The sequence below is a fragment of the Suncus etruscus genome, chromosome 12 (genome assembly GCF_024139225.1).
Source record: "Suncus etruscus isolate mSunEtr1 chromosome 12, mSunEtr1.pri.cur, whole genome shotgun sequence".
Taxonomy (NCBI): Eukaryota; Metazoa; Chordata; class Mammalia; order Eulipotyphla; family Soricidae; genus Suncus; species Suncus etruscus.
The window spans coordinates 90,088,186-90,108,284 of record NC_064859.1 but is presented as its reverse complement, the minus strand read 5'-3'; the positions used below and the strand labels follow the sequence as shown (position 1 = coordinate 90,108,284).

General features: G+C 54.2%; 1 protein-coding gene across 1 annotated transcript in view; it reads left to right on the top strand.

The window, feature by feature from the left end:
- Positions 1–20,099, top strand: part of DNMT3A (DNA methyltransferase 3 alpha) — a 70,679-nt gene that overhangs the window by 13,884 nt on the left and 36,696 nt on the right. The window contains exons 3-4 of the mRNA XM_049784675.1: positions 767–871; positions 16,852–17,125. Of these exons, the coding sequence (XP_049640632.1) occupies positions 767–871; positions 16,852–17,125 (379 nt within the window). The remainder of the gene's footprint in view (positions 1–766; positions 872–16,851; positions 17,126–20,099) is intronic.

Genomic DNA, 20,099 nt, shown 5'->3' with positions numbered 1-20,099 from the left:
TGCTCGTGATTAGTCATGCTGGGCGCTGAGTCAGAAGGGACTCGCGTGGGTGGTTTGTGGCCAGGCGGGAGCATCGAGGCAGCAGGACTTTCGAGGTTTCTGACTCTGGGCTCTGAGAGATGGCACGGCTGACCCTGCAGGCCCAGAGGTTGGAGGTGGGAGGCACTGAGAGGCTGGACTCCTGGCCTGGAACTTGGGGAGTCGGGAGGAAGAGCTGATTGTCACTTCTGTGGGTTGGGCGGCCTGGATGAATCCAGTGTCAAAATCAACCCAGTGGTGTCCATTGTGGCAGCCTCCTAATGCTTTACACATTTCAATTTCTCCCCTCCCCTCCCCTCCCCTCCCCTCCCCTCCCCTCCCCTCCCCTCCCCTCCCCTTCCCTTCCCTTCCCTTTACACATTCCCTTCAACTGCTGGGGAATGGAACCCAGGACCTTTCCTACTGAGCCACATCCCTAGCCCCACATTCAATTTAGTGATTCTCTTATTTGACTTTCTTCTTTCCAAGAAAAGGGGGTTCAGGGAGGGAATTCTTCATTGGGCTGAAGTCCTGTGGTTTGTGTCTGGCCTGGTGTGGCCAGTCCCAACGGGGAGTGACCACTGAGCGCAGCCGGGTGTGGCCCGCAAACCAAACCAAGCGAACAAAGTTGAAGTGAAGATCCTCCCTGCTATTGGGGCCCTGGGAAGGTGGTGATCTGGGGGCCTTGGGGGCAGGGATGCATGTCAGGGGTGCAGCCTGCTCACTGTCCACGTGTGCTCGCCTGCAGGAGGGAGACGAGCAGGAGGAGGCCCGTGGCAAGGACGAGCGGCAGGAGCCCAGCACAACCACGCGGAAAGTGGGGCGGCCGGGACGAAAACGCAAGCATCCCCCGGTGAGTGAACACAGGAAGGAGTGTCTCCCCTCCCAACCTGCCAGTTGAGTTGTGGAGTGGGGGATTTTGCTTTCCAGCCTTTCCAGACCATCTGGTGCACCCCACTGTGACCTCCACACCTTTACCTGTTTTCTGCACCCAGCTGAAGACATGCCCCCCCTAACCCACACCTGGCTCGGGGGCCTTGTACTCTGAGGGTTCACCCAGCCTGGCTCCCTCTGGAAGGGCAGTGACTGGCAGGGGCCAAGCGGACAGAATGGAACCCGGGGGGGGCACCTCCTTTTACTCACAAAGCACCCCGAGGTCTGGAAGAAGGGGACGCAGCGTAGTGGTGAGTCCCAGCATTACACAGCTTCGGGGGTATTGTAGCCTACATCTTTGGGGTTCCCTTTAGGTGCTACACATCCAGGAGCCTTTTGTGGTTCTGAAACTCTTGGCTGGCTCCCAGGACATTGGGGTCCTTCTCTGAGAAGAAGGGGTACACAGCTGGAACTCAGGCCTCCCAGCAGATGCTCTTCTGCAGAGTGTGGGGGCAGTTCTCCCTGTGGGTAGAATCCAGGAGCTGAAGAGAAAAGGGACAGTGGGGTAGAGGAGCACTGGCTGCAAGGAGATTTGGGAACCCCTGAGGTCTACGCAGCAACCCCACCTTCTGCTAAGAGGTTCTCCAGGGAACCGCTCAGGAGTTTGGTCTCCACCAAAGAGGCAAGTGACTTGAAACATTTCATCTCAGAGTAAACATGAATCTTTCATGGCCTGAATGAAAACATTCATCTGGAGTTGAAGGATAAAAAAAGGGTACTGTAGATTTGATTCCCAGCATCTCATAGGATCCTCTGAGTCCCTCCAGGTATGATTCCTGAGTGCAGAGCCCTAGGAGTGAGCCCAGAGCATCCATGGTGTGGCCTTCCTAAAAAAAATAAAAAATAGGGCCCGGGATAGCACAGCAGTGTTTGCCTTGCAAGCAGCCAATCCAGGACCAAAGGTGGTTGGTTCAAATCCCGGTGTCCCATATGGTTCCCTGTGCCTGCCAGGAGCTATTTCTGAGCAGACAGCCAGGAGTAACCCCTGAGCACCGCTGGGTGTGTCCCAAAAACCAAAAAAAAAAATAAATAAATAAATAAAAAATAAAAATAAAAATAATTTAAAAAAGGGGGGGTGTTGGGGCCGGAGAGATAGCATGGGGGTAAAGCGTTTGCCTTTCATGCAGGAGGTCATCGGTTCGAATCCCGGCATCCCATATGGTCCCCCGTGCCTGCCAGGAGCAATTTCTGAGCCTGGAGCCAGGAATAACCCCTGAGCACTGCCGAGTGTGACCCAAAAACCACAAAAAAAAAAAAAAAAAAAAAGGGGGGGTGGAGAGATAGCATGGAGGTAAGGCGTTTGCCTTTCCTGCAGAAGGTCATTGGTTTGAATCCCGGCATCCCATATGGTCCCCCGAGCCTGCCAGGAGTGATTTCTGAGCATGGAGCCAGGAGTAACCCCTGAGCGCTGCCAGGTGTGACCCAAAAAGCAAAAAACAAAAACAAAACAAAAAAAAAAAGAGGATAACCTAGGCTGGGGAGATAGTACAACGGGTAGGGTATTTGCCTTGCACACAACGACATGGATTTGATCCCCAACTACATATGCTGTTCCCCAAGCATATGTAGTTGCTGATGCTGAGTACAGAGCCAGGAATGATGCTGATACAGAGCCAGGATTAAGCCCTGAACACTACCATTTGTGGACCATCAAACAAACCAAAAGAGGTAGGAGTTCCCCACAAAATTTCCAGCTGGTGGAGACCCCAGTCTGCACTCTGCAGATTCCAGAGGAGTCCCACTCTCCCCCCTCAGCAGGAAGCTTGAGGGAGATGCCCACTGCCAGGCTAAAAGCCTTGTGGATTAGGGCCAACATAGTAAGTACATGTGAGGGGCCCACAGAGACCAAATAAAAGGCTCCTCCCTGTGGGACCTTCAAACCAAAGGTGGGAGTGAGCCCAGGGCAGGTGCTGGGTCTATGAGAGGAAAAAGGATGTCAATGTTTCCCAAAGCAAGCAGTACAACAGGGAGGATCAGGATAGTCCTGAGGGGGAGCAGGAGCCTTAGGAAACATTGGGGATATTTTCTGCTTGTTTGCTTTGAGAACAGAGATGTGGGGGTCAGGGGTGCTGAGTGATTTTTTTTCCTACCCAGGGGGCAGTCAGGAGCCAGAGAGATAGAATGGGGAAAGGGCACTTGCCTTACATACAGACGTCCTTAGTTCGATCCTCAGTATTCCATGTGGTTCCCCAGGCACCACCAGGAGTGATTGTTGGTGTGACCCAAAAGCTAAAAGAAAAATGGGTGTGCAGTCAGCCAATAAGTCTGGAATACTGACCAGAGAGTAATTTGCCCTCAGCCAGGAACAGGCCCAGGTTGGGGGAAGCTCCGGTGCTAGAGCTGAAAACAGGGCTTTGTGTTCCCCTTCCGAGACATCTGGGCTGGTGCCCCCACTTAGAATCTGGTGGGAGTTGATGGGTCCAAGCCCCAGCAAAGGTGGGCCCAGCCTTTTCCCTGCTCCCTTTCCCTTGCCCTGGAGGCCATGGTAGTCCCACCTGCTGTGTGACAGCAACCACCCACCGCACTTCTCTGATCTGCTTTCTGCTTGCTCACATGGGGCCACTGGGGACACCCATCCTGTCCCAAGGTGCTGCTCCCCTCTGGGGCCAGTGTAGCTATTGCCTTCAAAGTATTGGGACGGGGGAGACCAGTGGTGACCTCTCTGCAGCCTGCCACTTTCTTTCTTTTTTTTTTTTTTTTTTTTGGTTTTTGGGCCACACCTGGCGGTGCTCAGGGGTTACTCCTGGCTGTCTGCTCAGAAATAGCTCCTGGCAGGCACGGGGGACCATATGGGACACAGATTTGAACCAACCACCTTTGGTCCTGGATTGGCTGCTTGCAAGGCAAACACTGCTGTGCTATCTCTCCAGGCCCAGCCTGCCACTTTCTGAGCAACTGTGTCTGCTGGGAATCCGGACAGATCCAGTCGGATCCGGGGATCCCAAGAGGTCCCTGCTGGGAGAGGAAGCCAGGGATGCTGATGGGGAACTGAGATAGGGACAACTGTTAGAAGAGGGATCCCTGGGTGCATGGGGGAGCAGAGCCAGACAGGCCAGAGAGAACTGCCCACTCTGGGGACCCCCGTGGGGAAAGGGTGGGCAGGTCAGTAAGGGGTCAGCGAGGTACTTGGCCACATGCACCTCTGTGCTGATCACGAAGCAGACGCTCATCGGGGATGCCCTCTGCCCAGCCTGGCAGGAGAGTTTCTGGGGACCCAGCAGCGGGGACCTTGAGTCAGCAGCTCCCCATGACCTCAAAAGCAGCAGAGTGAGCCAGGGCAGACCCCAACAGGTGGGACACTGTAGGAGAGCTGTAAGGCTCAGTGTAGATGCTCAGTGTGTGAATATGAATGTCTGTCAGCCTGTGCAAGTGCCTATGTTAGAGTGACTATTTGTGTATGAGTGTGATTATCTGCATGAGGGTATGTAAAGTGTGTCAGCACATACATGTGGATTGTGCATATATGATTATATATTTGTATGAGAGCACATGTGTGTGCTGTGTATAGGCGTGTGAGAATATATTTGTATGTGTATGAGAGCATATATGTGTGTGCTGTGTGTGAGCAAATGGAACGTGACCAGTACAGGACCAGGGGAGACAAGGTATCATTAGCTACTAGTGTCCTCAATCGGTCCCCTCACTCCCCCAAGGATCTTTTTGCTTGTTCATCTGGGGGCCACACTCCAGGGCTTACTCGGTGCTTACTCTTGACTCTAACTCAGGAATCACTCCTAGCAGACTCCAGGTGACCGTAAGGGATGGTGGGGATCAAACCCAGGCAAGCATCCTACCCACTGTTTTATAGTTCTGGCCCTGGGGGATCCTTTTAACTTCCTTTCCTTTTTTTGGTTTTTGGGCCAAACCAGGAGGAGGGACTCAGGAGATACTCTTGGCACGCTCAGGGGATCATACAGGGTGAGCAACATGCAAGGCAAATGACCTACCACTGTGTTATCACTCCAGCCATCCCTTTTAACTTCTTGGTTTTTGGGCCATACCCGGTGGTGCTCAGGGGTTACTCCTGCCTGTGTGCTCAGAAATAGCTCCTGGCAGGCTCGGGGGACCATATGAGACACCAGGATTCAAACCAACCACTTTTGGTCCTGGATCGGCTGCTTGCAAGGCAAACACCGCTGTGCTATCTCTCCAGGCCCCCTTTTAACTTCTTTTGCTCCAAGTCTTGTCATTCTTGCCAGCTTCCCTTATCTAGAGCAGCCCCTGACCTGTTTCCTCAACTGCAACCTCTCCCTATCCCACTGCTAAGCACCTTGGTGTGAGACCAAACACAAAGGAGATTCCTTCCCTTTGGGCCACACAGGATCTGGGGAGTCTTCAAGTAATCGAAGTCTGCTTGGTTCAGTCCCCACCTGGTCTCCCAATTATCACTGCAGTGACCCCCAAGTTCTGCACGCTGCTGGCTATGAGGACCCTCAGAAACTCTCCAGGATCTCTGCTTCTTCCTGGTCAAGATCTATGTCCTCATCCCTGCACCCTGCCTCTCCCTGGCTTCACTGGCCATAGGACACTCTGCCTTCTGGCCATGCCCCTTCTCCTGACCTCTCCTCCCCTCCCTACCCTGGGTCATCCCAGCAACCCCGACTGCAGCCTCCAGCAATCCTGGGCCCTCAGCGAGTTCAGGGGTGTGTGGCCCTGAGTTCCAGCCCTGCCACCACTGAGTGTGACTCCCTCAACTGTAACAACAACAGCAGACATTAGGATTGACTTGGTCTCTCTCCCAGCGATGTAGATGAAGAGCTGGAGGTTTGGAGGGGAGGGTGGGGACCCCACACGTCCTGACTGCAATCCCACAGACAGGAAGTTCAGGTACCCCACTCTCCTGAGATTAACCAGCTAGGAGGGCTGTAAAGTGGGGGTGGAGGGACATTCCAGCAGGTTGGTGCTTGCCTTGCACCAGCTGACTCGGCTTCAGTCCCAGGCACCACTTAAGGTCCCCTGAGGGCAAACCCAGGAGAAAGCCCTTAGAACCAGGGGGTGTGGCCCAGGAACAAATAAACAATAAAAGGAAAACAAAACAAAACAGGGACAGGGGGCCAGAGAGATAGCACAGCAGTAGGGCCTTTGCCTTGCAAGCAGCTGATCCAGGACAGACTGATGATTCCTATCCCGGCATCCCATATGGTCCCCCAAGCTTGCCAGAAGTGACTTCTGAGTGCAGAGCCAGGAGTAACCCCTGAATGCCACCGGTGTGACACCAAGAACAAAACAAAACAAAACAGATACGGGCCCAATCCAAAAAGCAGCCTGAGGATCAGAGGCAGAATTGTTATTTCGATTCCCAGCACCACACATGATCCCTGCCAATACACACTGCTAGAAGAAAACCCTGAGCACAAACCCGTAGCAAGCCCTGAGCACAAATAAACAAACAAACAACCCAAACCAAAGGAAAGCATCCTGATGAAGGCTCCCCAGAGGACTGCTGATGCCCAGAGCTGTGGTGGGGTTCTGGGCTGCTGGCCAGGATGCCTCAGCCTGGAGAGAACAGGAAACAGGAAGCAGCTCAGGGCTGGGCGGAGCGAGCCGGGAGCTGGCACCTGGGCCCAGGCCTGGGAGGGCATAGGGCACACAGCTGGCCGGCTCTGCTGGCCTGCTGGGCCGAGCGAGCCAAAGGAAAAGGAGACTTCCTGCTCGTGGGCTCATGAGGACAAGGCGGAGGGGTACAGGAGGGCAGCCTGCTCACTAGTCTTTATCCTTGCACTCATCTTTGTCCTTTGCACCCATTGCTGGCAGCCTCAAAGGGGACAGTTCCTGCTCCAGCCCATCCGAGGCTGGTGGGGGGGACCAGGCCTTTAGGGGCCTCGTACCCTGTTTGTTTATTAGCTATCTGCAGCTACTCATCGCAGATTTATCCCACCGACTTCCTCTGGGGTTATTTTTGCTCCAAGGAGCATTCTGAGGTCACCTCTCCAGCTAAGAATAACCCAGCAAGGGAGGGAGGGGCGGGAGGTGGGGAGGAGGGAGGGCGGCTGGGAGCTGTGCCCTGAGCTTACTCCAAACCATGGACACCCCGATGGGGAGGGAGGCTGTCTGGCTTCGGAGCAGAACACTTGGGGGTACAGATGGAGGAAACGGGGGACTTCTGTGTCACAGCTCTAGCTGGCGGTGCACAGTTGTGCTGGCTCCTTTTTCCAACCTGATATGACCTTCTGTTTAGTCTCCAAGAGGGAGCTCAGGCACCCCCTGGATTTCTCTAGAGAGCGACTCCTGCACTTCTCATCCTAGGCCCTAGTCAGAGGCTGCTGTCCCCTGTAGCAGCCTCTTGTAATGCACAAAACTTTCTCATAATGGGGCCCGAGAGGTGGCACAGCGGTAGGGCATTTATTTGCCTTGCACATGGCTGACCTAGGATGGGCCATGGTTTAATCTCCCAGCGTCCCATATGGTCTCCCAAGCCAGGAGTGATTTCTGAGCACATAGCCAGGAGTAACCCCTGAGCATCATGGGGTGTGCCCCCCAAAAAATACTTCCTGGGGGGACAGAGAGTCTTTGAGTGGCTGTAGGCCACCTGTCCTCCCCCTGGTCTCATGTTTTTGAAGATGGGAGGAAAACAAGGCAGCGGGTACTTCTGTAGGGGTATCGAGAAGGAAACTCAGAGGCAGAGAGAGCACAGGCTGTGCAGGTCTGAGGCCCCGAGTTTGATCCCTGGCTCCTCTCACATACAAACGTGCCAAGATAAGAGATTTTGTCTGTGAACTAAATCCTGCAGATTCACCCTCTCATTCCCACACTTCATCAGTTCAAGTGCTCCTAGCACTGAAGACTTTCTATGGTCCAGATGTCAGAGGAGTTCAGAGCGGTTCAGAGAGCTGAGGGAAGGGTTGGAGCATTATAACAACGGTAGGGCATTTGCCTTACACACAGCCAGGATGAACCTAGGTTTGATCCCCGGCATCCAATATGGTCCCCTAAGCCTGCCAGAAGGATTTCTGAGCATAGAACCAGGAGTAACCCCTGAGTGCCACCAGGTGTGGCCTCCTCAAAAACAAAACAAAACAAAACAAAAAACAAGATAGCTGAAGGGAAAGCAAATACACGACCTGCTGTACTATCACTCCAGCCCTCCCCTTAAAATTTTGAGGTGGGGTATATGGCAGATGAGAGTGGTGTTTGGGGAATTTGCTCTGGTATCTGGGAGCAAGACAGGTTGAATGCAAGAGCATGCCAGGAGATGAGCATGGAGCCAGAACCCCAACCCATTTGTCAGGTGGCCCTGGGGGACTGGATGGAACGTGTCACAGGCCCCAGGGATATTTGATGCCTCTGTCACTCAGGATCCTATTAGGGAGCAGATCAGAGAGTGCTTTAAGTGTGTTTCTACATCGATGGTCTTAGGGAAGAATATCAAAATGAAATCCTGGGCTGGAGAGATAGCACAGTGGCGTTTGCCTTGCAAGCAGCCTATCCCAGGACCTAAGGTGGTTGGTTCAAATCCCGGCATCCCATGTGGTTCCCCGTGCCTGCCAGGAGCAATTTCTGAGCAGATAGCCAGGAGTAACCCCTGAGCGCCACCGGATGTGGCCCCAAACCCCCCAAAAAATGAAATCCCATGTTCCTCTTTGGTTATTAAAAAAAATATTTGTTGTTACCTCTCTCTGGCCCTTTTTTCAGAATCACCATTCTTGGTCCACCTCCAGCTAAAGTTAATCATTCTCAGGAGTCCCTGGAGCCTCACACTAGCCCCTCTTGAGGCCCCCACCCACTGCATTTGAGGTGCAGGCTGCGTTGCTGGCCCCGGTTCTCCTTCCTGGTCGCTACCCAGGGAATTGGGAGTTGTGTGGGTTCTGCCACCAGACGTGTGCCAGATGGGCAGAAAATTGACCAGGGAAGGTCACAGAGGCATGGAGGGAGGGCCGAGATGAAAGTTAGGAGATTGGGCCGGGAAGGTGGCGCTAGAGGTAAGGTGTCTGCCTTGCAAGCGCTAGCGTAGGACGGACCCGACCGCGGTTCGATCCCCCGGCATCCCATATGGTCCCCCCAAGCCAGGGGCGATTTCTGAGCTCATAGCCAGGAGTAACCCCTGAGCATCAAACGGGTGAAGGCCCAAAAACCAAAAAAAAAAAAAAAAAAAAAAGAAAGTTAGGAGATTGAGGGGCTGGAGAGATAGCACAGCCGATAGATAGGGCATTTGACTTGCACACATCCAATACAGGATGGATGGTGGTTCGAATCCTGGCATCCCATATAGTCCCCTGAGCCTGCAGGAGCAACTTCTGAACGCAGAGCCAGAAGTAACCCCTGAGCGCGGCTGGGCGTAACCCAAAAGCCAGAAAAAAAAAAGTTAGGAGATTGAGGGCAGGGTGAGGCCCTGTGGGAGTCCAAGAAGGGGGTCCTGTTAGAATTGCTCTCCAGAAATGCCAGGCCACTTCCCGCAGTGGGTTCCCCTTTCTCAGAGGTGGAGCATAGATGTCTTGTCAAGAGATCTGTTAGAAAGCTGGGGCCTGGGGCCGGGCGGTGGCGCTGGAGCTAAGGTGCCTGCCTTGCCTGCGCACGGACCGCGGTTCGATCCCCCGGCGTCCCATATGGTCCCCCAAGAAGCCAGGAGCAACTTCTGAGCGCATAGCCAGGAGTAACCCCTGAGCGTCACAGGGTGTGGCCCAAAAACCAAAAAAAAAAAAAAAAAAAAGAAAGCTGGGGCCTGTGAATGGTGCCTCCTGCCTCTCAGCCCTTGGGGCGACTTCAAAGGGTGCAGGCAGGCCCTCTGAGGGTCAACTGGGTCTCCGCTGGAGCAAAGCTCACCTGGCTTGCTGGGCACCAGTCACATTCCCTTCTTATTTACTTACTTATTTATTGGTTTTTGGGCCACACCCAGCGGTGCTCAGGGTTTACTCCTGGCTCTGCACTCAGAAATCACCCCTGGCAGACACAGGGGACCCTATGGGATTCCGGGAATCAAACCTGGGTTCATCCAGGGTCAACCTGTGCAAGGCAAATGCCCTACTACTGTGCTATCTCTCAGGCCCCTGCACAGTCCCTTCTTGATGTTCCTTGGCTGAGGTGAATGGGGCTCATCTGCAGAGCTTCTCTCCTCGGACATGAGTCTCTGTCACTCCACACACATAGGCACACATGAACACAGCCAATATGCACGCACACATTCACACAAGCTTAGTGCGTGCAGGTACAGTACATGCAGGCATGGTGGAGAGATCTCTGGGGAAGAGGGAGTTTTAGCAACTCACAGTCTAGGTCGGAGTTGAGCCCGGAGGTGAGGTGAGGGCCCAGGCTGGGGCCCCATTTTCTAGAGTTGACCCTTCTTGGCTCCCTTCATCCTTGGGGACCCTCTGTTTGGAAGTGGGAATGGGTGGGGTGCCCCACCTCACGCCGACTCCACCCTTCCCCAACCCTTAGAGAGCTGCCCGGCAAAGGATTGAAAGAGGCCTAGAGTAGAGGCGAAGGGAAGCCGGCTTGGTGCCAGCTCTAGGGGCAGGGCTGTCCTGCCAGGGAGCCGGTGGTGGCTGTTTCCTGAAACTGGAGTCAAGCTGGAAAAGTCCAGGGTTTGGGGTGGGGGCAGATAGGCCCAGGGGAGCAGAGGGAGGGCCCCCCAGGGGGTGCGTGTCCGTGGGCTGAGGCGCACCCCGCTTGCATCTGCACCTGCGATTGTGTGTCTTTAATCATCCAGCCGCAGCGGGCCTGCTGCCAGGCTGCCCGGCGGGCATGAAGCTGAGTGAGAGGCCTGAAAGACTCTGCAAGGGCTGATGCTGGGCGGGGAATGGGAGGAGGGGAGCCCCCATTGGGCCTCAGCACAGGAGGAGAGGCAGAGGCAAACCCTCAGCCCAACTTTGGCTCTGACTGTGGGGGTTTTCAGAGAGAGGATCAGAGCCCTGGAGAATGGGGAAGGGCAGCTGGGGTCCTTCAGGGCCACATCCACCTCCTAGGAGGGCTCTTGCCCTGCTCCCCAGATGCCTGGACCCCATCCCCCTCACCTCGCTGTTGTTGCCAGGTTTTCATTTTGCATGTGGGAACATCTTAATCAATTCCTCAAAGTCACTTCCTGTTTGGAGACCCCTCCTTTATGGGGAGGGTGGGAGTTCTGGGGTACCCTGAACAGATGAGAGGTGGGGCCAGGCTCTCTGTAGAAGGCTCCTGACACTGCTGCTAGTTTTGGGGGACACTCTGCAGCTCCCCTTCTTCTGGGGAAGGTGCCCTGGGGATTGGAGATCCTCCTCCTCCTCAAGTGGAATTTCCAGAGGCTCCTCGAACCTTCTAGAAGCCCCACTGCTTGGGAGTACCAGAGAGCGCAGGCTAGTCTGGAGCCCTGGCCCTGCAGGGGAGCAGCGGGGAGTCACAGGACTGACTCATTTTCTAGCCCGTGGGTGATATAGTTCTGTGCTCTGGTCTTTGAGCTGCTCGGAGAGTGGCTGGGAGGGACAGATGGACGGACAGGAGAAGTGGGGCAGGAGAGAGACCCACAAACCACAGGAAGTATGGGCCGAGGTGGTTTGCAAATAGATGCTATAGCAGTAGGTTGACATGCTGGAGAGGCTTTGTCCTCTTCTTTCAGGCAGCCTGCCAGACATGCTGGTGTGGAGGAGGGTTTGAGCTGGGAGCCAGCTTCAAAGAACATGTGTGTGTGTGTGTGTGTGTGTGTGTGTGTGTGTGTGTGTGTGTGTGTGTGTGTGTGTGTGTAAGAGAGACAGACCTTTTTTTTTTTTTTTGGTTTTTGGGTCGCACCCAGCAGTGCTCAGAGGTTCCTCCTGGCTCTATGCTCAGAAATCGCTCCTGCCAGGCTCAGAGGACCATATGGGTTGCCAGGATTCAAACCACCATCCTTCTGCATGCAAGGCAAATGCCTTACCGCCATGCTATCTCTCCGGCCCCAACCTGCCGACTTTAATATGCTTCTTAGGAAAGCAGGGAGATAGTGTGCTCCGTTTCCAGCACCACAAGGCCCCCTGAGCACTGCTGGGGTGAACTCTGCTTAGGCCCATAGAGTACCTGCCAGTGTTGAGAAAAGGAAGAATCCTTAAGAAAGGGGAGATCTTGGGGCTGAAGAGACAGTACAATGGTTAGGGCACTTGCCTTTCATGTGGCTGAACTCAGTTTGATCTCCCTCAAGCACCTGCCAGCATCAATCCCCAAGTACAGAGCCAGGAATAAGCCCTGAGCACTGCCGGGTGTGGCCCGAAAGCAAATGAGACGAAGCTGTTGCCACCGTCCAGACTTGCAGCACTGACGTGCCTGATATTTGGGGGCCAAATAACTCTTTGTGGGAGCCGAGTCCCCAAGCCAGCACAGCCCTTCACATGATACCCAAATGTCATGACTCAGATCTGTGGCCAGCTGTCCTCTGTGCCGGCCGCCACCTGCTTCCACTTCTGGGGGGGCATGGAGTGGGGACAAGGGACCAGGGAGGCGGGTGGCTGCCTGGAAAAATCAGGGGCTTAAGGGGCACAGGGAGCTGAACCCCTCGACGCCCACCTCAGGAAGGTTGGCGCCTGTCACCCAGCGGCTGGCTGGAATCTTCCAGGGCAGCCTGCAGGGCCTCAGTCGCTGGGGCGGGTTCCCCAGCTCTCCACGGGAGCAGGCAGTCAACAGGAAGTGAGTCCCAGGCCAGGAGGCCATGTGGTCCCTGACAGGAAGTGAGTGACAGCCGGCTGTCCTGAGCAGCTTTGTGAGGGCAGCAGGCATGGTGAGAGAAGGGTTCTGGGGGGAACCAGGCCCGAGTTGGGCCACGCAGCCTCCACTTCATGTTGGGGGGCTCTGGGGAACCATAGCAGAGCCAACCCCGAGGTGGACACCCACTGGCTCCCATACAGATGGAACGTCAAGGGGGAGAGGAGGTACACCAGGAAGGGTGTCATCGGTTGTGGAGCTTGGAAGGCTGGAGTAGGGGGCAAAGATCAGGGGCGATATTTGGGGTTCAGCCCAGCTCTGCATGATGAGGCCCTGAGCACCAGAGCATGGAAGGACACATCCCTTCCAGAACCTGTATGTCCCCTTCCTCCTGCTGGCTCCCACCCTGAGAACTGCTGGGCCACTGCTTTCCAGGGAACTGGCTGCTCCCCCCTCCACCCCACTCAACCAGCACAGACAGGAGGGCTGGCTGGCACATTCCCCAGAACTCCCTTCGATACCTGTAGACCACACTGTCCTTGGGGCATTCTGGGGGCTGCCTGGGAGGGTTCTTGCTCTGCTTGTATTTCTGTGTTCCCAAGGCCTTCCCTGGGCCCTCTTTGACCCCCTCTGGGGTTCAGGACCAAATTTGAGGGCTATGGTATTTTTTCAGGGAGCCAGCACTTCAGTGGTGAGCTGTGCCTCAGGCCAGTCCACTCCCTGGCCTCTTCTCAGCAGGAATGCCCTGTCCCCAGCCCCTCCAATGACTGGTATGGTATGGGGTCTCCTGTCACTCCAGTGACTGTTAAATAGGAGACAGAACCCCCCACGTGTGTGTGTGTGTGTGTGTGTGTGTGTGTGTGTGTGTGTGTGAGTAAAATGTGAGAAATAAGGAACAAGAAAGAAGCATCTAAAAGTCTTAGGCCAGAGCGATAGCACAGGGAATAAGGAATTTGCTTTGCAAGTGGCTGACCCAGGACAAACCTGGTTCGATCCCTGGCATCTACTAGTGATTTCTACCACTACCAAGAATGATATCTGAGTGCAGAACCAGGAGTAGATTGCCTCCAAGTGTGGCCCAAATAAATAAAGCAAATAAAAGACTTCTAAAAGAACATAAAATCGGGGCTGGAGTGATAACACAGTGGGTAGGGCATTTGCCTTGTACTCAGCCAACCCAGGGTCAATCTCCAGCATCCCATATGGTCCCCTTGAGTCTGCCTGGAGCAATTTCTTTTTTGTTTGTTTTGTTTTGTTTCTTTGTTTTTCAGCCACACTGAGTGATGCTCAGGGGTTCCTCCAGGCTATGCGCTCAGAAATTGATCCTGCCTTGGGGGACCATATGGGACACCAGGGGAACAAATCAAGGTCCATCCTAAGATAGCACGTGCAAGGCAAAAGCCTTATACCCTGCACCACTGCTCTGGCCCTGCCTGGAGTAATTTCTGAGCATAGAGTCAGGATTAACCTCTGAGCACTGCTGGGAGTATCCCCAAAACCAAAACAAACAAAAGAAAACAACAACAACAAAAACAAGACAAAAGCATCTGGTCTGGATATATGGGAGCTAATATAAAGTACTCCACAAGGTACTTGGCTATCTTTAACCAACTGGAAAGATACTCTGCTATTGTTACTCAGAGGTAGTAATAGCTAGGAAAGATACTCGGTTAGTAATGGCTAGAAAAGATACTTGTGATGACTTGCTTCTGCCTCTGCGCTCAGGAATCACTCCTGGTGGGCTCAAGGAATCATACGGGATTCTGGGGATCAAACCCAGGATGTTCATGTGCAAGGCAAGTGGCCTCCCTGCTGTGCAATTGCTCTGGCCCCTGCCCTACTTCCCTTGACCAACTGCTGGTAATGGCTTGTCTGGGAGGGAAGGGTCCTACAATAGGAGATTGAGCCTTGGACACACTGTTCATTTTTGTGGGGGTTGAATTTTTGAGCCTGTTATATAGAGAAGATGGAAAGGATTGTAAAGGAAGAACTCCTCTGGTCTAGCCTTGTCTCGGGGAAGATGACAGGCAGGGTGCTGAGCTGGGGTGTGTCTGCTGAACAGATGCCCCTGCCCTTCTCCAGGACAGCCTGGTGGGGTATACATGGCAGAGAGTGGTCCAGGGCCTACTCACGTCTGCCTTATCAGTCCCTTCTTTTTAGGGGGGCCCACACCCATCGGCGCTCAGGGGTTACTCCTGACTCTGCGCTCAGAAATCGCTCCTGGCAGGCTCGGGGACCTTGCCACTGAGTATCACTCTGGCCCTATCTGTCCCTTCTGAGGGGACCTGATCTACAGTCCCCCAGCAGCTGACCAGCCTGCCCCTGTGCCTGAGATCAGAAGATTGGGAGAGGGGCCAGAGCGGTGGCACAAGCGGTAGGTCATTTGCCTTGCACGTGTTGACCTAGGGCAAACCACAGTTTGATTCCCCCAGCGTCCCATATGGTCCCCCAAGCCAGGAGTGATTTCTAAGAGCATAGCCAGGAGTAACCCCTGAGCATCACCAGCTGTGGCCCAAAAACAAAAAACAAACAAACAAAAATGATTGGGTAACCTGAAACCAGTCCCTGAGGCATCGGAGAACCTCCTCAGAGGTCAGCAGGCTTGGGGTTGGTGTGTCACAGAAAAACTGCCCTAGTGCAGGGACACTTGTCCCTGGTTCTCTTGGGGACAAACCCATATTTTGGGCAGTGCTTGGCAAAGTGGATCTGCATTCCCAAAAACGTGAGAGACCCGAATCAGAGGCTCAGAGGGCCACGTGAGGCCCCAACACCCCTCTCCTGGGCCCGAACTTACAAAGATCAAAAGGGAAGGGGATGGGTTTTAGGGGGGCTCCAAAAACCCAAGTCAGTCATCCCTGGTCCTCTAGAATCTTCTGAAGCAGTTTTCCTTCTTTTGGCTGATCTAGGGAGGGAATCTCTGCATCTGGGGGTTATTAGGGCCATGCTAGGGGCCCTGTTTGTGGGTGTGTAATCTGTATTTATCAGACATGAGCTCCAGCCCTTTGAGACATCTCCCCTGGTTTCTGGAATCATGTTTGAAGAGTAGGATTTAGGCTACAACTTGCGGTGCTTAAGGCTGACTCCTGGCTCTGTGCTCAGTGACTGATTCTAGCGGAGCATGAGGGACCATTATGTGCTACTAATGATTAAACTCAGTTTTCCCCCAAGTGCAACGCAAGGTCCTTACAGCTCATAGCTCACCTGGATTTGCCAGGGTTCCCCCAGGGTTAAAGGCGATGGTAGGTACTTCCCTCTTCCCAGGAGGCCTAGCAGGGCATGGCCCGCCAAAGATGGCTGTACCAGGGGGCCATGTGCCCTGCAGCCCAGGAATCTGGGTTTGTTTTTTTATTTTATTTTTGTTTCAAGTGAAGCAAAGTAGGTTGTTTTGTTTTGATTTGATTGGCCACGCCGAGGGGTTATCCCTGACTCTGCACACGGGATTCATTCCTGGTGGTGTTTGGGGTGGGGGTTGGAGAGAGACTATTTGGAGTGTCGAGGATCGAACCTGGGTCTGATGTGTGCAAAGCAAATGCCCTCTCTTGACGCAAAGGGGGTTTATTGTAAAATAATTTAGAGAGGTGAGAAGAGAGAGAACAAAGGGGTGGGAAGACAGACAAAGACAAAGACAGAAAATGACAGAGAGAGAGGAGAGAGAGAGGAGAGAGAGAGAGAGAGAGAGAGAGAGAGAGAGAGAGAGAGAGAGAGAGAGAGAGAGAGAGAGAGAGAGAGAGAGAGAGAGAGAGAGAGAGAGAGAGAGAGAGAGAGAGAGAGAGAGAGAGAGAGAGAGAGAGAGAAGGAAGGAAAACCTGGGCTTCTCCCGAGTGGAAAAAAATAAAAAACCTGAAGTGAAATCTTGCTTTTCATGCATTTTTCTGTGGACAGAGCTTGGAAGGCCAAGATCAGAGCAGAGAGGAGTTAGGGCGTGGGTAGGGGGCTGGAGGGGTGTGGAAATGAGTGGAAAAAAATAAAAAACCTGAAGTGAAATCTTGCTTTTCATGCATTTTTCTGTGGACAGAGCTTGGAAGGCCAAGATCAGAGCAGAGAGGAGTTGGGGCGTGGGTAGGGGGCTGGAGGGGTGTGGAAATGAGGGGGCGGGGAACCAGCCAGCTGGGCCTGGACTTATGGACGTCACCCCTGCGCCCCTGGAACGTGCACGCGCGTGTGCGTTCGTGACCCGTCACGCAGAGCCACATCCAGGATCTGAGCAAAGGCATTTTCCGCCATCCCGGAGGCCTCAAGCCTTTTCCCCCAGCCCCAGAGAAGCGCCCCAGATCTCGGCTCTCAACGGTACCCCTCTGGGGTTCTCTTTCTTGCTCCTTCCAGGTGGAGAACAGCGAGGGGCCCAAGGACCCCGCAGTGGCCTCCAAGTCCCCATCCATGGCCCAGGACTCCGGCCCCCCAGAACTGGTGCCCAACGGGGACCTGGAGAAGCAGCGGAGTGAACCCCAGCCGGAGGAGGGGAGCCCCGCCGCAGGGCAGAAGGGTGGAGGCCCCGCCGAGGGAGAGGGGGCCGCCGACACCCCACCCGAAGCTTCCAGGGCGGTGGAGAACGGCTGCTGCACCCCCAAGGATGGCCGAGGGGGCCCCAACGAAGAGGGTGAGTCGCTGGTGCCCAGGGTTCCCCAAAGGGTAAAGGCGATGGTGCTTCCCTGCTCCCTTTTTGGGAGGCCCGGGCAGGGCACGGCCTGCAGAAGGTGGCAGTGCCAGGGCCCCGTGCCCGGTGGTGCGCCGGCCCACGTGTTTCAGTTGGCCCACAGCTCTGCAGAGAGAGAGCTGCCAGCTTTTAAAAAATGGAGAAATGTAACATCAGAATCTGGAAGTCTTGGCTTCTCATTCTCATGTTAAACACACACACACACATCTCTCTCTCTCTCTCTCTCTCTCTCTCTCTCTCTCTCTCTCTCTCTCTCTCTCTCTCTCTCTCACACACACACACACACACACACACACACACACACACCAGGGGGCCTCAGGGCCTCATGTTTTATATACACACATATGCCCTACACATATACTATGCATAAGACAGACATCACACATAACACACACCCCGAGCTAGACTGGGGTATCATGTTGTTTTGGTTTTTGTTTGTTTGTTTGTTTTTGCCTTTTTGGGGCCACACTTGGTGACACTCAGGGGTTACTCCTGGCTTTGTGCTAAGAAATCACTCCCAGCTTGGGGAACCATATGGGACACTGGGGGATCTAATTGAGGTCCATACTAGGTTAGTGCGTGCAAGCAAGACAGACGCCCTAGCGATTACGCCACTGCTCTAGCCCCATAAAACACGGTCTCGTTGGGCCCGGAGAGATAGCACAGTGGCGTTTGCCTTGCAAGCAGCCGATCCAGGACCACAGGTGGTTGGTTCGAATCCCGGTGTCCCATATGGTCCCCCATGCCTGCCAGAAGCTATTTCTGAGCAGACAGCCAGGAGTAACTCCTGAGCACTGCCGGGTGTGGCCCAAAAACCAAAAAAAAAAAACAAAAAACACGGTCTCGTGTTTTACACACACATACACACATACACACACACACACACACACACACACACACACATCACAAGGTCCTGCAGTGGCTGGCCTCAGCGATAACCTCTGGGGATGGGTGTGGGCTGACCCTTGGCCTTAGTTTCTCTGCCCCCACTCCTTCCTCTTCTCCCCTCACCCCAAGAACTGCAGATGCTCGTGAGGGCCTGAAATTTCAGTTCTCCTTGGCCAGGGCAGCATTCCGGGTCCAGCCCATTTTGGTGGCCCCTCTCTGCTGGCAGTAACAGCCAATGAAGGCAAGGCAGTGGGGGTGGCCCAGCCTAGGCCTCTTTCTTGGGGGACTTTTTGGCCTCATCCCGGAGCCCTGGATAGCTGCCCACTCCTCTCTTTCAGGTTAAGCCAGCGAGTTTGGGGCCAAGGGAGCTGTAAACATGTTAGTAATGAGGACTCCTAGCATTTGTCCTGGCTTCACACTTTACCCATGTGCCTCAGACATTAGCACATGGGATCCTCCGGGCCCTGCCAGGTTGTTATGCATATGTGCATTTTAATCTCACTGAGTCTTCTGACAAGTGGTATGTTGGGGTGTGTAGGCACTATCCCTTCTTAGATCCCCAGACTTCCTACTCTGGCATTTAAGGGGTACAGAGAACAACCCCTCTTCCCTCCAAAGAAGTATATCCAACCTGACTACTGAGAATCTTCCCCACGAATATTTGTGACCCTGCCACTAGAATACAGGGCACTTTCTTGAGGACTTTGCAATCACTGTTTGTTGTTGTTTTTTTTTTTTTGGGGGGGGGTCACACCCGGCAGCGCTCAGGGGTTTCTCTTGGCTCTCCGCTCAGAAATCACTCCTGGCAGGCGCAGGGAACCATATGGGATGCCGGGATTCAAGCCACTGTCCTGCTGCATGCAAGGCAAACACCTTACTTCCATGCTATCTCTACAGCCCTGCAATCACTGTTTTTATTTTATTTTCTGCCTCCAAACCAGTTTTAAGAGGCCTCATTGCCCCCATTTTCAGTTGGAAAAAAAGTGAAGGGAGTGAGTGTTCCTAGTGGATTCCTCCCATCTGGGCCTCTGGGGCAGCCTTTGACAGTCCTAGTTTATCTGCACTGGCACAGCGTCTCCTACCCTGCACCCCGTGTGAGGTGTGAGAGGGTCACTGGGCAGCCTGAGTTTACTCCCCCTTCTAAGCCCCTTTTTGGAAGATGGGGTGGTGCCTCAGCTCCCAGGCTGCTCCCTGGCCTTGCAGTTTAGAGCTTTTGTTGTCCCAGTTTCCTTCTTCAGTCAGAAAGTGTGTGTGAGGGGCCGGAGTGGTGGCGCAAGCGGTAGGGCATTTTCCTTGCACATGCTAACCTAGGATGGACTGCAGTTTTATCCCCGGTGTCCCATATGGGCCCCCAAGCCAGGGGCAATTTCTGAGCGCATAGCCAAGAGTAAACCCTGAGCGTCACTGGGTATGGGACAAAAAAAAAAAAAAAAAAAGGAAGAAAGTGTGTGTGAAACGCCCCAGTAGAGGAGATTAGGATCTGGGGCCCTCACAGCACCCCTTTCTGGTCAGCTCTGAGCACTGGACTAAAGGGTTCTCATGGTGAGGGGGACTATGTAAAGGTCCCCAGGTTGAGCAATGACCCCCTCCAAGGCTGGAGTTGAGGCCACCCTGGAGGGCAGGGTCCAGACAGAGCAGACCCAGGAAACTACTCCAGCTTTATTTTAGGGGAAATTCCCCAAGGCAGGGGAGGAAGGTGACTTGGCCAGGAGGTGGCAGCAGAGAAGGACTGGGCCAGGCACTGGCGGGCCAACAGGGCCAGACTAGAGTGTCTCCTGGTTCATTCTCAGGGGCCTGGAGCTTTGGTTCTTTCTCGAACCTCAGCCTTGGCCTGGTCCCGAGCCTCCAGCACTGGCCTCCACTGATGGTGTTCCTCCCTGGCCTGACTCTCTAGGAAGTGGGGGTGTGGACTGCCTTGGAGCTTGGCCCCTTGGGCCCTTGGGAGTGTTGCCTGGATGCTGGGACTGACCAGGTATCCCCTGGGGGGGGTCAGTGACCAGTTGCAAGCCCCTCTCCCCACAATTAGCAA